Here is a 16380-nt window from a genome sequence, read left to right on the forward strand (position 1 = left end):
AGTCCACTTCCAGGCTCACTGCCATGCACGTGCGGGGCCCCCCTGCACTCCTGTGGGATGCTCCATCTGTCCCACCATTGCAGCATTCACAAGCTGTGCCTGGTACCTCAAGTTACGTAGAAAAAACATTTAAAACTGTCTATGGCTGAATTGCTGATTCTCTGAATCAGCATTGAATCTTCAGATTCAGCTGACTCGAATTGGGGACAGTAATCTGAATCAATGAACTGTATCACTGTCTCTGATTTGGGCTGAATCCCAATTCAAATCAAATATGGCCCCTTCCCTCATCCCTAATAGTAGATAGGAGTTGCACTGTTTTAACTGTACTGGAATAGTTTAAATAGTGCAACTTTTTCTTTGAAGATGGGCCCTTGGCTATACATTTTAGTGTTAGAAACCTTAACAAAGATGTAGTAATTTAACTACAGTACTCAGTAACTTAACCTTTCTGAGAAGGAAGCTCTGTGTTGTGTCATCATTCTTCTGACACTGTTGAGTGTTATATTAGCCATGTTAAAAGCCATGCATATTTATATTCAGAATTAATTTTTGGCAATGTTTGATCCATTAGGCACATATTAAAGAGATTGTTGTGGGACTATGAACTGTGGGGGAAAGCATGTTCCAGTCATTTTGGGTGCATTCTATGCTTCTCTTAACTTTTGTAGTAACTGTGTTATTCTGCTTGCGTTGGCTACTCATATAAACCTTACTACTACTAATAAACACTGTTGAGGGACAAGGACCCTGGGTGTTTGCTGATGCCAACAAAAGCCTTAATTTCTAATGGAAAGTTTCTTTTGCAGACCACTTCTAGAATAAGATGTTCAGAGAGCTATGAAAGACACTTATTCAAAATGCAAAAAAAAAAAAAAAAGGATTTTGCATTGTTTGTCCCTTCAGTGCTGTCAGCTCTGATGAGATTTACTTGAAAGCATTTTTTTTAATTCTAGTGAAAGTGAAAAATAGCCTAGCAATATTTTTGATACATATCCTTAAGGGAACTGCCACTAACTCTACATAATTCAAGAAGACCTAAGCTTAATATTAGCATTCTTCTGTTTAATAACAGGCGAATAGTCATAATACATTACATCCATATAGCACTTTTTGTCCAGTGAGCTCAAAGTGCTTTACAGAGCTGGCTAGATATCGTATCAAACAGATAAAGCCTTTATATTATTTTTACCTCTACTTTTTATATTATGTTCCTTTGTGTGTGTGTGTGTGTTTAGATTTACATGCCCTTCAGAGCGTCTGTGCCCTGCCAGAGGCAATGTCAGTATTCAACAAATAATGAGAACTTTCTACAGATGGGGAAAACCCATATTGGTTAGTGATTTCTCTGAAAAAAAAGTGTGATGGACACAAAACGGAGGCTGTCAGACTTTTAAGGCCATTCTGAAGCAACCTAATATCATAGGAACGTAAGGCTACAAAGTGCCTTGGGAAGTCCATCACCTTGACCTACGGCAGAATTGAGTATGATAGACTATCCTGAGGTCACACCGATCTTTGTCTAACCTGTTCTTAGGAACCTTCAACAGTGAGGATAGCACAGCATCCTGCTTAACCATCCTCATAGAAAGATTTTCTTAATATCCAACTTCAAGCTCAAATTACATTAAATTAAACTGGTTACTTCCTGCTATGCCTTAAGTGGATGTGGAGCATAACTGATTGCCATCCCTATCCTAAGGGGTGCACTTGGTAGCCGTGTTGGTCTGAGACAAAAAGACATACAAAAAACTAGAACTCTTGGTTCCAACATGATACCTTTTAGTTGGTCTAATAAAAGGTATCATTTTGGGACCAAGAGTTCTAGTTCTTTGTATATCCATATTCTAACAACTTTTCATGTAGTGAAGAATGTTATCATATCTCCCCTCAGTCCTCTCTTTTTTAGAAGTAGGAAGCCCAGTTTTTTTAATCCTTACTCATGGGTCATATTTTGTTTCTGTTGCTTCCCTTAGGACTGTATTTAGTTTCTCTACATCTCTCTTGAAATGTGCTGCCCAGAATTGGACATGGTATGCTAGCTGAAGCCTCACCAGTGCCAAGTAGAGCAGAATAAACATCTCCTATGACTTGGAGCAAAGCCATATACAAGTGAACATGTTCCTGCTCATGTTGTAGGCTTCTGCGCCACTTAGAGTATGGGCACACAGATTAGTTACTGGAAAGTAAAAGAGGGATGGGGATTTACTGCATATTAGCTGGTCTGCAGAAGCTATGTATGTGTACACTCTTACCTCATGGTAGAGCTCAATGAAAAAACAACAATCATTTAACTTTCATCTACTGTAGGCATGTACCCACACAGTTAAGGGCATGCACCCACACAGTTACCACAATGCACTTGGTGTCTTCCTCACCCCTTAGTAACTACGTTGCATGCACATATTCCTGTAGATGAGACTCCTGTTAATACATCCAAGAATAACCTTTGCTTTCCTTGCAACAGGCCCACACTATTGACTCATATTCATTTTGGGTACTGCTGAATCCCCAAGCTCTTTTGTACAGTACTACCACTTATATTTGCGCATCTATTTTTTTTCTTCCTTTGTCTTTATTAAATTTAATTTTCCTGATTTCATTTTGCATGTTAAGCCTATCCTCCAAAGTGCCTCCAACCCCTCCCAGCTTGGTACCATCTGCCAATTTTATGAGTTTACTCTTTCATTCAAATAGTTAATTGAAATATTGAATAGCACCAAATCACGGACACATCTTTGCAGACCCTACATGTCTTCCTAGATTTATATCAAATCACTGATAATTAGCTTCTGACTGTGATTTTTCAACCACTTCTGCTCCCACCTCATGATAATTATATCTGCATGACATGCTTCTAGTTTGCTTATGAGAAAGTTATGTGGGACAGTATCAAAAACCTCATTAAAAATCAACACATATCATATTTATTGCTTTCTGCTTATCCATTAGGTCAGTTATCCTGTCAAAAGAAGAAAATTAGATTGGCTTGACAGGGCTTGCTATGGACAAATCCAATTTGAGTGTTTCTGATCACCTGATTATCTTCTAGATGCTTACACATAGATGGTTTAATAAACTTGTTCCAGTTCCTTTCTGCACACTGAGGTTAGACTGATTGAATAATAATTCCCTGTGGCCTTCTTTCCTCCCCTTTTAAAGAGTGGGGCCATGTTAGTGATTCTCCAGTCCCTTGGGACCTCAGCCATCCTCTACGAGTTCTTGAAGCACATGCTCATGGTTAGTAGTCTACCTTGGCTTGCTCCTTTATAAGATATGTTTCATAAGGACAGCTCAATATTACTGTATATACATGAACATAAGTCCTTTGCTATTCTAGGTTTCTTTTGATTTATTTTCTATTGACTTTGCAGAACAGGCAAAATGCTGGCACCCCTGAGACAGAGGTCTAAAAACAGTCCCAAAGAGTTCATACTTACATCAATGGTTCCCAAGATTTAGGCTTAATGAAGATAGCAATGGGATACAGTTGTGCAACTTGTAGTCGCTTAATAGCATTTCCTGATACATCAAGTATACAGTGCTTGCCCTGTTGGAAACAGATGATGATATGTTTATTTCTGTAGTGTGCATTAAAATTCAATGATAAGAAAGGAAACAATTCTACAATGCAATGTTCCAGAAGAGAATCACCACTGACGCACCAGAAACAGGGTGGACTCCAGAGAATTTATTTAGCTATTTATTTCTAAAACATTTCTTTTGCTGTGATGCCAATATAATACACTGAAGATATAGAAGCAAACGTATTTGTCTGCTTTGGAGAATCAGTTAAGATCCAGTTAAGGGGGTGTTGGTCTTTAGATATTTAGGGGACTAGAGTGGGACTCAGGGAAGGCGTGGGGCTCAATTTGTGATACAGTAGTAAAAAGTCATGGCCTTTGCTGCTCTAGGTGCTATTTAGACATCCAAATGTAGCTAAGTGTCATTTCTGGCACTTGGGAAGATTTTAGATTCTGTTTCTTGATGTGTACCTTCACTTGCCTTTCTCAGTGTATGGCTCTTCAATGGACAGGATCACCTGGATAGGTGCATGCAAGTCTCTTAAAGTGTCTGTGGAAAGACATGACAACTGGCAACTGTTTGACACCGGAGGAGAAGGTCTTGCCCACCTTTCAGCTCAATAGACTAGTGATTCCAGTGGGACCAAAGGGGCTGGAGGACATCTCTCTCACCTTTTCAAAAAGACCTCATCTCCTCCTCCTCTGACACCCCCCTCTTCTCTCCATCACAAGGTTATCAGGTTAAAAGGTGGGACTGCCCTCATCCAATGTCACATTTTTTCTCCAGGCATGATGTGGAAGACTGATATGCAGTTATGAACCTATCTGGGTGGCTTTATGCTGCATATGTGGCCATAGTGGTAGCCTTTCAAGCATGCTGCCACTTGCACAACTACATTTGGACATATAAAAGCATTAAGACATATAAAAATTACATGGGACTTGGCCCTTAACTTCTCTGTGACTTATTTTTCACATGCAGAGAACATGGTTAACAACAATTACCTCCCTCCTAGAGAAGTCTGTAAGGCTACAATTATTAACATGTGTAAAGCACTTCTGGCAAAAAATTGTAGTGACAGTACTACCTATAAATCACTTTTCATCTTCAGTCACTTTACAAAGATTACCTACGCAAATATTCTGGTGGCTACCACAATGGAAAAGGTGTATATCCATATTTTACAGATAGGGAAGCTCAGAGGATAAATCACTTGGTGAGGGTCACAGAGGTAGCTCATATCAGAGCTGGGAATAGAACCTGTGATATTTTTATACATGCAGAAGGTCACATCTGATAGGTAGCTTTGGTGTGAGGCAGGCTCTGTTGCACGTGCAGTAAAAATAGTGTGTCAGCCTACCCTTTCTGCCACAAATCTCACAGACTGCACGCTAGTTCCATATAAATTATCATTGTACTGCCCAGCTTCTATAAATTTGTGCTCCTGGATGTCCTTTTCCATTTGTTCTCTCGAAGTGACAAAATGATAATCTCTCCCATCCACTTCATAATCACGCTTTGGTCTTGTAGTATCTGTATGTAACAAAAGATGAGAAAAATCAAGCTGTTTGTAAGCAACATCTGAGGCAAAAACTACTACTTAAGAACAAGTTATGCAAACCCTACCCTGGGGCAAATAAGATCTGAGTTGCAACTTAGAAATGCTGCCAATATTTTAACAATCATCTCCAAAAAAAAGTCCTTTTTAGTCTTTGATAAGATCTGCATACTCAGGGTGACTGAGGTCACAGAGGATAGAGACAAATGACTGAAATGCATCCAAGATGTTCTCCCAATTAAACAGCACATTGTCTCCTATAATCATTCAAGAAGAAAAACCAGAAACAGACCACAAAAACGGTTAGGAGTTGTCTACATTAAAAAGCTAATTTGGATTAAGCAGAGTGGGAATTCAAAGCACAACAGATCTTTTGGAATCGCTCCATGTATAGAGACGCCCTTATACCCAGGTATACTTTGAATGGAAATTATTCTATTTTGTTCTGGAAAATGGAGCTCATCTGAATTAATTTGAAGTGACGGGTAGAGGTGAAGGTTCTGTATGCATCCTCCTTATGGAAACAATTGGAAAACAGCTGCCGCCTGGTATAATTTGATTCATTTCAAGGGCAAAACAAATGTTTCGGAGATCAGCTCTAAAGGTAATGCAACCTTTGCAGGACCCAAATGGAAGCAGCTGTACTCAGATAGCCATGAAAGCACCCTTGCCAAATGCCTTCAGTTGGGTAATAGCTGATTACTGAGCCTCTTCCCCTGGAAGTACATTTACATGTGCATTAATGTGCTGTAGTTACAGCGCATTAAGTTTAGTACCTGTAATAATTGTGCAGTAGTGCTGGCGCATGCCTTTTTAGTAACACTAATGTGAAGTAGACTAATTCTATTGCGCATTATCGAAACAGCACAGCTTTTGCCATGACATGTTAATGTGCAGTAGAATCAGACTACTGTGTATTTAGCTTCTTGTGTAGATGTGCCCACTGTGATTCACACCTACCGCAATCTGATCTTATGCTTCCAGGGAGCCTGGATGGTCCGCATCTGCGACTAAATCGTCAGCTAATACAAATTACCTTCCAGGGAGCTATGACAATTTATACCAGCTTGAAGATCTTTCAGACTGACATTGATGTCATTAAACTAGTCCCTTCAGCACATGTATATAAAACTTCCTGGACACTAGGTCCATCTGTGTGCTCAGTTACAATAATGGAAAATGAATAGTAATTTAATTGATAGGTTTAACTAAGGGCTCTTAAGTCCAACAGTGTTCAGCCGGTGTAATTATACTGGCACCAGCATAAAAATGAAGGAAGTTTATTATTAAGTCTTTAAATAAACAGAACCAGCTGTCATGGTCCATATAATAAGCAAAGCAAACTTAACTGAGGGCCAGATTTCCTCCCAGCTATGCTGACAGTAAATACAATACAATCATGAATTATTTTGGCTTTCTAGGGTGTAATTTAAAGCAGAATCTTGCCCACAGGATTCTCAGAGTGCTCATTCAAAATATGAATTTGTCTGTATTATGAGATTTGATTGATATTTAGAAATCAGAAATTGAGAGAGAGAGAGAGAGAGAGAGAGAGAGAGAGAGAGAGAGAATGAGAATTGAAAAAAATAGTCAATTCTGATGAAACCAGGCGGGGTTTTTATCTACAATTCCCACTCTACTTAATCATCAGTAGCCTACCCACTGGCCTGCCCAGAGGTTGGGTCTCTGGCTCCAAGGTCCTGCTGGTGAACCTGGGCTTCTAGGGTCATGGATTACTTCGAAGCAAGGAACCCTCTACCTGCCCAGGCTCCCTAGCTTCATGGTACACTGGTAGGCAGGCTGCCCGAAGCTGAGCATCCCAGGTCTTTCTTACTCTACACACTGCCTGCTCACTTGTGTAATGTTTAGCTAGCTAACTCCCCAGCTAGCTTGTATGCTGGACTGCCCACCTTGGTGGCCTGCCTGGCAGACACCCTGCTGAGCTCCCCAGCAAACCAACCAGGCGGACAGCCTGGGAGTCAACTGGAAATGCTCAAAAATTCATTTCTAGGTATTTCTAAACAGATTTTTTTTTAAAACCTTTCTGTTCAATGGGGAATTCTGAATTTCAATTTAATTTTTTTTTCAGAAATATGAATTTTTCCAACTCCTACATGGCTCTGCAAACAGGCACTTCTTCGTGGAAGCTCTGCTAACTTTGGTACCTTCCCCTCACAGATCTTAGTAACTGATTTTGAGGAGGGCAATTGCATAATACTTCAGTGCTACTTTCACAGCATTTCACTGTGTATGAGACACCAAGAATATAACTCACCTACAGACTAAAGGAACAGGTAGAAAAACAGTACTCACGTGGTACACATGATCCAAACTTATCAGGGAATTCAGATATCAAATCATCGTTGATCCGATCTTTCATAGGACCCAGAATAATAACTGGTCTAGTATAATTAACTGAATAACAGAAAGAAAAAACAGCTTAATAAAGATTATAACTTTCCTTACTTTGGCAGTAACATCAAATATTCACAGTAATTCATGGAAATAGTTTTCCTGTCCATAGGTTTGGATCAAAGTCTTGGATGTCAAGTCACAGTAATTAATTTTTGGAACGTAGAAGTAAATGCAAATGGATACTACTTAGTATGAAAGGCACAGATCCATAGCTTTCTGATGAATGGCATATATCCATGCAGCCAATGGACTGTTGGTACATAATGGGTGCATTTACACATGCAATTTACTGCAGTTGACTAATTAGCTCCACAGTAAAGGATTACAGTTTACACATGCACCAGTATTAAGGCAGAGTAAATTAATAAACTCCACTGTAGCAGAGTAATTTAGTCCACCAAAATGCACATATAGATGGTAACTGGGGCTGGCTGGGGCATGAGGGTGCTAAAGTGTGGGGGCTGCCTGGTGGCTTGCCCTGTACTGTAGCACTCCTGTGCCCCAGCCAGCCCCTCCACCACCCAACACTGCCATCCAGAACCCAGGGCTACCTCGCCAGGCCCTCTGCCAGCCCAGGGCTACTTTGTCTTGGCTCAGGCTGCTGTGGCCCTAGGCACACAAGTAATGTAGTCTGCCCGGGAGCAGCTGACTTCGGTGCTAATTGCGCCAGAGTTTATCACATCACGCTAATAGCATATGTAGATGCACCCAGGGAGTAGCAAGTCTATTTACATTAGAAGCTCTTTGTGGCAGTGACTCTTTCATTCATTGCTTGTACAGCACCTGGCATAACAAAGCTCAAACCTTGGCTGCTTCTAGGCAGGATAAATATTAAGAAAAGCAACACAACAGCAGGTGAAACTTACTTTCCTGTCTTGTGACAGGTTCATAAGAAAGAATGCAGTCTTCTTGTCCCCCTGATAAGAGAAGAACGAAAATAAATTAAAACTGACAGGCAGCACTTCCGATAGAAAAGATTTATGAATTGCTTTGTAAAGAAGCAGATCAGGTTTAATATTTGTCTCTGACTGCTCTAACCTGAACCATTCCAAAGTTTCTCACAACTTCACGGGAGTTTTTTCCCCCACTATTTGTTTAATTGTCTCCACTGACAAATGAGCTTTTTCAAGGATACAGTATAGCAGTAGCTATGGTAATTAAGCTTCTTCTATTGATTCATTAGCAGTGGTACTTCATAGGAGTCTGGCATGATTTTAACAGATCATGATTTTAACAGATAATTGTCTTGCTTGGCAGCTTATTACGAGACCTCCTGGAATACCCTAGGAAAAATTCTCCCATCTGCAATGGCCCAACACGCCACTCCAGGGTATGCCTCTAGGATGGGTCACATACTCTGGGGTATCAGTCCTCACAACAGATTCTAACTAGAAGGGCACAATGTTGACTCAACCCTCTCCTTACCCTCTGGGTATGAGTTTTGTGCTGCAACTTTTAGATAAGCAGTACAAAACCCAAACATTATCAATCTGACTAACATAGGGTTTAATGCACTTTCTAATATTCATTATTGGCCCATGTGATCACATGCGCTAAGAAAAAATGATTGGGTTTATTTAGAGAAGAGGAGGCTGAAGGGGCCACATGGGAACAGTCTTCAACAATGTAAAAATGAGGAAGGTAATAAATTATTCTCCACGTCCACTGTGGATAGGATAAGATGGAATGGCTTTGAGTTGCAGCAGGGAGATTTAGGTCAGACACTCGGGAAAATGTTCTAGCTGTAAGGAACGTTAAGTACTAAATCAGTTTGCCTGGGGAAGCTGTGGAATCTCCATCACTCGAGATTTTTAAGAACAGGTTAGACAAATGTCTGTCAGGAATGGTTTAGATCTAGTTGATTCTGCTGTGGAGCAGGGGAATAGACTAGATGACCTCTCAAGGTCCCATCCAGATGTATTTTTTATGATTTGACAGGTAAACTCAGGGTCAGATAGGTGGACACAGGACCACATACAGTCTCAGGAATTTTGAGGACCTCCCATTTTATAATAGTCTCACTAGAAGCCCTTGGCAGATAGAGGAACAGGGATATATTCCTGGAGTCCCAAGCTAGTGTCCTAACTAGACAAGAGGAGAAATGAAGCAATGCCCGGTTTTCTCTCCCTCGCCTCAGTTTAGCAATGAACTTAAGTGCTTCAATTTGGGGCAAACCTCTCATTTGAGTTCTGCAGTCATTACTATGCACAAATACAGTGTATGCTTTTCATGTCATTCTTGTCTACTATTTACTTGGGAAATGGAAAACCATGAAATTGAGGTTACGGATGGAGACAGCTATGCTTGACAAAGGCATTCTATGACTTTTTCAGTTTCTTGTGTGAGTAATATGTGCGCACCTCTCATTTTGGGTCTTTGTCAGATGTTTGTGCACACACCTTTGACAGCCTCAAAATATAGTTCGGACTCAGGGAGGTTTAGGATGATGATGTTTCACCCTGTTTATTGACTATCTACATTTCACACTTCACTTGTGTGCTCTGAAAGAGATTTAGTTGACAGAACAATTCAATACTCCCTTAGGAAAGGGCCAAGCAAAGATTTGAAAGGTGCTAATGATTTCACTGAACAGGCTCCTCTCATTTCATCTGCCTGCACTTAAACGAACCTTTCAGCATGCAGGTCAACAAAGGGCATGTCTACATGAGACGCTTACTGCACAGTAGCCTAATAACACTGCGTAGTAACATGCCTGTCAGCAACCATGCTAATATGCTACTGCACAGTGTTATTAGGCTACTGCGCAGTAAGCAGCACAAAAAAACCTTGCACTGGCACTACAAGTACTAAACGCTCGGTAACTACTGCACATTAATGAACATGTAGATGCATCCAAATATACAAAAATCTGCTGCCTGTGGCAAGAAGAACTTAAGGAAGAACAAGAAGGTTAACACTGGGAGCGTCTACACATGTGCATTTACTGTGCAGTAACTGAAATTACTGCACAGTACAGCTGCATGTCTACATGTGCACGCCCATACTGTGCAGGAAATACAGTAACTGATGCTGACTTGAATGCATATTTGATACCTGCATCATGTAGGTATCAAATTTATGCCCGATTAGTTACTTTGCAGTAATGAACGTATAGATGCCTTACTGCACAGTAACACTGTGTGTGCACGTGTGTGTGTGTGTGGACTGACTTGGGACTAACTTGGGACTAAAGTTAGTCCCAAGTCAGTCCATACACAGCATTAACGTGTTTAATGCTTGCACGTGTAGATGTCAGCCTATTCACTCTTACTGTGCAGTAACTTACTGTGTAGTAAATTTAAGTTGGCATAAATGCATGTGTAGACATACCGACTGTGTTGCTTTAAAAAAAGGTCCCTGATATATTTTTAGACCCATGAAAACATGTGTCAGTCTTCTCTACAGCCTAATCTATTACTGGCATAAAATGATAATGAAAGAAAGGAAGGAACTGCAAGTCTTACTATGCATTTTGGCTCAGTTCCTAATAGACACATGTTCGCGTCATAGTACTGGCACTAAACTGGCACTTTCATCCCTGTTGGCAGTAACAACAGAGAATGGGCTATGGATAGAATGCCATTTTTTAAATTTCATAAATGTCTCGAGAAATCCAGGCCAAACTTAAGTCATTTACAAAATTCCTGTTGACTTAAATTGGGCTGGGATTTTAACTACTGACTCAGGAAGCTATTTATCCATATGACTAGACATTTTGGGTGCATCCAGACAAGTGTGGATGTGCAGATGACCCCAGGAGATCCTGGGGTCAAAAAAAAAACACACCAAAAAAACGTTGGGCAGCACAGGTGGTAGCAGTGTGCACTCCCCAAAACCGGAGCCTGGCTGGCCAGAGCCATCCTGCAGCTACCAGCCAGGTTTCCTGGTGTAGGAGCACTGCAGCTGCAGCTCCCTGAGGCCCACAGGACCCCAGGGAAGGCTTCTGGGGCCAGCACAGTTGCTGCCCCCAGCCTCCCCTACCCCACCCAGGGTAACCTCCCATGCACTGGAGCCTATGTGGCACAGACATTCCTCGGGGACAAGTAGCAGTGGCACACCTTGTGCCACTGCTACTTGTCCCCAGGGAAACACACATTCCCGCTTGTGGGGATGTGCCCTTTGAAGTCAATTGGATTTCTTGCATGCTTAAAATTAAGTGCATTTTTAAATCCAGTAAGCAAATTCCTCAGGGCCATGTTTGAAGTCCACTGGGCACCATGGAAATCTGCAGCCTGTCCTTTGTTTTACTTGTGTGGATAGCGAGCACTGATCATCAGTTTCCATGGGAATTCATTTCTTTAACATGTATGCTGCTGTGTGTGGGGAATATAAAATATATCTGATAAGTCTTCAAGGACTGATCTGTACATCAGTTGTAAAATAACCGAAGCAGTCTTTGAGGTATTGAATATAACAAAGAGATACAGAATTAATTTATGGCGGGAGCACTACAACAGTGCAATGGTTTCGAGGGGTGTGTGAAATTCAGTGGGGTAGAAGCTTTTATTTACCGTTTAACTAAGCCTCATTTACCACCCACCTTAACAGCTTAATTAGTGCATGCTGACTCTGCTCTTATGGAACTGTAGGGTGGAACTGGATGGCAAACGACATAATTTTCTCCTTTGGACTTTAAAAGAAAATTCATCAGAAGGTTAAAAAAAATGAGAATGGATTAAAAGTGGCTCCAAAACCAGAGCGCCTAGTTTCCTGTCCTGGTCCATTTCAGGTTTGGAAAACTGTATAGATAACTTAAGTTGCATTTGTTTGGGCTTACTTTAAGATATCTATATTTGGAGTCTGGGCTTGTTTATGTAGTCTGCCTCAGGTAGAGGACTCAGTCCCTTCCATGGCACCTACATTCATGTAAGGGAGCATTACTTCTTGTAATCAGATGATGACAGCTGTTTTACTGTACTAATTACAAAGGGAATAAAACGAGCGGAAGGAGCAAATGTGTACATCAGTATATGCAGCTGTCTGAGAATTAATTTTTGATTCACAAGGAGTCTGTATGATCTGTGTAGTTTGTGATCAGCTTTATATAGAGACTCTAACAGCAAGGCAAAGCAGAGCATGGTAGGGACAGTAGTCCTCTGTGGGTGTAGGTACTAGTCCAAATTACATAAACCTTCCCTTTTGGACTCTCCTGAGAAACAGCCCAGGGATAGGTTAACCTTGTTCTGAGTATAACAGGTTCATCACATAAATGACAGTACCAGCCAAATACAGAGAGTAAGGTATGGTCTATAAAGCACGTTTAAAAAAAGTTTTAGTCATGTGTTGCCAATTTAGTTAATTGGTGCAATTATGACCAATTATACAATTAGGCTAAATAGAAGTAGTAATGCATGTGTAATTTTGGTAATGGCTTTGGTAAAAACCTTTACTGAATTGTGTGTAACAGTACACATGTGCACAGCTGTTGTAGGAAGCCACTTCCAAAAATAAGAAACACCTAAAATGAGTTCCTAAAGACTTGGTCTGAAAATATGAAAACAGCTCATGTTTGGGGCTCATGAGACACATTTGAAACCTGAAAACTTTGTTTGCTTAATTGCATCCATTGATAACTGGATGAATACTTAGTTCAAGGAGAATTGTTTCCTTCTCAAACAAGACTTCCCATGCCACAGTGGAAACAGGAGCTTTACAGATCAGAGGTTGACTTTTATTTCAGCTCTGAAATGGGGCAGGTGTGGCTTTCAGTGAATCAATGAAGCTGTAATTGTCTGAAAGCCATTGGTTCTTCTGCTTTCCTATGAGAATTCATTACACACATTTTGTGAAAGAAAAAAGATTTGTTACAAAGGACAGATTAATTGTCAGGGCTGGTCCAAAATTCCCATTGAAACCGAATTTATCAGTTTTTAAAGAAATGACTATTTTTATGAAAATATGTGGCCCCATGGAGAATTTTTTTCACTAAAAGTCCCAACAGATGAAAAATGGACTACTAGCCCAAAGCTGACATGTTATGATAGGCAAAAATATCAAGATTTTCAACAGAAAAAACAGTCCCTTGTATTTCCACAAATTCTATTAATCTCCTTAAAGGGTTAGCATGAACTGTATTAACAAGCTTTCATTGCCAAACTTTCCCCATTGCATAACTCTTTTGGAATGGTTCAAAGAATAACCAAGAAATAAAAGTCTGAACACTAGAAAATGACAGTGTCTTTTCTCTGAATGCCCCTCAGGAGACAGAAAAGTTAGGAAAGAGTGAAAGCAATGGCCAGAATTGCACTAGAAAAGATGCACAACATTGTGCTTTGAATTGTGGGACCCATCTTTCCTGCTTCAGGTGGGAAACATTTGAAATGTGAAGGGAGACTATACTTTATTTGTTGGTCATTTTAATGGCTTCCTATGCACTACACGCCTGAAGTGCTCGGTTTGCTTGGGCTGAGTTTGAGTGCAGTGTGGGGCAAATGTTGCCTTTTTGTTTCTCATTCATTGGAATGGAAAATGCTATGGGACAGGAGCATGGTGAGATTATTAGAGACCATAAGCAGCAATGCAGCGCCACTCAGTTTCTGAGCAGTTTTTTATTTGCTCCCTTAATATGCCTCATTTTCAGCTTCACACTTGTCTTTTCTTAGCCAATTCATTTCACCAGCTGTCAATTTGGAGTCTGCTGAGTTGCAGGTCAGTAAGTATCTTATCATGTACACTGGTAATATAATGCATGGGTCCCCTCCCTGTTCACACAAACGTTTGATCTGTGGAAAGTGCCAGGCAGTTGTGTTGAGCAACCTGCTTGCAACCTGGCAGCCTCTGAATGCAGAGCAAAGTTTCATGTTGTAGCAATGGTAGACCAGTGTCTCCCAATGACCCAGGCTCCAGTAGGATACAGAGAAAGGCTCATGTTGTGCTCCATTTGGAGTTTGCCTGTCCCTTCAGCAAGCTCCTTTTTCCTTCCGTTGAAAGAAAAATGCTGCTGGGCGGGAAGGAATGTATCTGTAAGACTAGAATATTCATGGGCTATTGGTAAAATTAAAAAAAAATGCCTAGGTGCATTAGGAGCCTAAACCCATTGAGTTGCAATGAGCCTGAGAAACCTAAGACACTTATTTTGAAAAATTTACCCTTGCTTACCCTTGACTAGAAGGCAGGTCGACTTGCCTACAAGACTTGTACATTATGGAACATTTTTACCAATTAAAGGAACCGGGTTTGGTAGAGATGTACGGAATGGACCAACACTGGAGACCAAGAACGGCCATGGCTTTAGCCAGATTGCCTTTGTGTAAAATAATCAATCCCTTTAATGAGAATCACCTGGCTTCTACTAGACAAAAAGGCATGGCCTAAATTACCTTTTGCTTTGACACAAACTAGTTGAAGAATTGTGTGAAGTTCTGTCTTCCTTTTCCTTAATTTCACAAAAGTTGGCCACTGCATGACAAAAGACGTAGGGCAGATTTCTGTGCAACAATAGAGTCCTCCCTACGCTTGCACGCAAGCTAAGAAGCACTGAGTGAAATGCAGCTTCTGCATCTGTCTTTCATCTCCTTGCCTTGATATGTCTGCATGTCCCTGGCTCTATGCTTTATTTGTCTCCTTCCTTTGATTACTAAGTCAGTTGTTCAAGACAGCCTGTCAGGAAAGCTTCATATGCTACTAAATGGCATAGACTTTCTTCTGGGAGATGAGATCACTTCCTTCATCTCTTCCGTTAGTGATCAGTTGTGAGGGAGACCAGCCCCCAACACTGCATTATCTGTTTTTAGCCCAGCCAATATTATGGAGTCTGGATGCTCTCAGAGCAAGCCTGTTCTTTTTCCCCCAATGCCTTGTCGGGTGATATATGAGTTTAGTGACGTATGAGTTTAGTGCATATGAATCACCCTAACTCTTTCCTGCGCCCAAGACTTGCAGTTCATGTTAAGCAGTTGTATCATCCCCAACTAGCTACTAAAGTAGGTTAGGTCATGCTGCAGTTTTGGAAATAGGTTTGTGTACCTGCTTCCAGCACAACTAAAACTCAGCCCATCTACACGTATCGGACCTTCAGCATGTGCACGTTGAGACTGTTCACAGCCACTCATTTGTAAACCTCATGGACTCCTACATTTGCATTCTGAAATGAACACACAGATGGGCCTTTGTACAAACTTTGGACAATTTAGCCTGTCAAAGTCATAAAGGAAGCCAGGGAAAAAGAATATGGGCCACCTGAATCCCTATTTCATGTCCTGATCACAAAGCCCAATTTTTTTTTCCAGTAGAGGACATAGCATATAAGGAACTGGGATCTTCTTCACTTTCAATGTGCCTACATTCTTCTTGTGACTCTGGCAATTGCTTTCCAGGCAAATCTTTTTGCTAAAGAATAAAAACTAATTTTCCATTTCTGAACCACATAAATGTATCTGTTTTGTTGAAACAAAACTGCATTTATTAACGGTACTTGACTACTATTCATTGTCAAAGACCAGTAACTATGTGGTATGAAACCAGTGGTTACCTCATGTATACAAGTACTTGGTACAACACAAGTGCTCTGTGATTGGGTGAACAATTAAAAATATTAAGCAAATGGCTTGATGTGATCAAACAAATGTGATTTGTTATGCAGATTATCCTTTTTTTCTTATGTATGCAATCAGGTCACATTTTAATTACTGATTTAACATTTTTCGTAAGCTTCTGAAAAAGTTTACATTGCCCCAATAATTTAGTATTAATTACATTATATATATATGTATGTATGTATGTATATGTATATGTATATGTATGTATGTATACACACACACACACACACACACACACACATAAAATACATGTATATTTGTTATCCTGCCCTTTCCCCTGTTTTAAATATAATATATATTTTATATTATATTATATAAATAGAAATATTTAAATATAAATATATA

General features: G+C 40.4%; 1 protein-coding gene across 4 annotated transcripts in view; it reads right to left on the bottom strand.

The window, feature by feature from the left end:
* Nucleotides 1-16380, bottom strand: part of DLG2 (discs large MAGUK scaffold protein 2) — a 2095445-nt gene that overhangs the window by 12516 nt on the left and 2066549 nt on the right. For all 4 annotated transcript variants that reach the window (XM_019524161.1, XM_019524158.1, XM_019524160.1 and 1 more), the window contains 4 exons: nt 8365-8415; nt 7397-7498; nt 4886-5058; nt 3441-3550 (listed from right to left, as the gene is read on the bottom strand). In XM_019524161.1, the coding sequence (XP_019379706.1) occupies nt 3441-3550; nt 4886-5058; nt 7397-7498; nt 8365-8415 (436 nt within the window). The remainder of the gene's footprint in view (nt 1-3440; nt 3551-4885; nt 5059-7396; nt 7499-8364; nt 8416-16380) is intronic.

The sequence above is a fragment of the Gavialis gangeticus genome, unplaced genomic scaffold (assembly GCF_001723915.1).
Source record: "Gavialis gangeticus isolate Ggan-Ray unplaced genomic scaffold, GavGan_comp1, whole genome shotgun sequence".
Taxonomy (NCBI): Eukaryota; Metazoa; Chordata; order Crocodylia; family Gavialidae; genus Gavialis; species Gavialis gangeticus.